This window comes from Penaeus monodon, chromosome 34 (genome assembly GCF_015228065.2).
Source record: "Penaeus monodon isolate SGIC_2016 chromosome 34, NSTDA_Pmon_1, whole genome shotgun sequence".
NCBI classification, from domain to species: Eukaryota; Metazoa; Arthropoda; class Malacostraca; order Decapoda; family Penaeidae; genus Penaeus; species Penaeus monodon.
This window is the reverse complement of record NC_051419.1, coordinates 32,789,716-32,790,041: the sequence shown is the minus strand read 5'-3', so window position 1 is coordinate 32,790,041 and position 326 is coordinate 32,789,716. Positions and strand designations below refer to the sequence as shown.

The 326-nt window shown below is 62.0% G+C and overlaps 1 protein-coding gene across 1 annotated transcript in view; it reads left to right on the top strand.

The window, feature by feature from the left end:
- LOC119594749 overlaps positions 1 to 326 on the top strand; it is a gene marked incomplete in the record, with an annotated part of 15,256 nt that overhangs the window by 14,127 nt on the left and 803 nt on the right. Inside the window, 1 exon segment of the mRNA XM_037943840.1 lies at positions 57 to 326. Coding sequence (XP_037799768.1) covers positions 57 to 312 — 256 coding nt within the window.

Here is a 326-nt window from a genome sequence, read left to right as displayed (position 1 = left end):
GCATTTACATATCTGTATCGCATTCTCATCCGCCGTCCCCCTCCCGACCCCAACAGGTGCCTGCCCTACATCCCCGCCGAATCCACCGACTCCGACGCCGAGAAGCCCGACAAGCCCAACAAGCCCAACAGGCCCAACAGGCCCAACAGGCCCAACAAGCCCAAGAAGCCCACCAAGCCCCTGGAGAAGGAGGATCAGCCCATCGTCATCGCCGTCGGCAAGGAGAAGCGACCGAGGTGCAAGGAGGGCGAGATCTACCTGTCCGAGCTCGACATCTGCGTCTGCTACCCCGAGGAGAACTGCGAGGACTAAACGCCCTCGCCAGA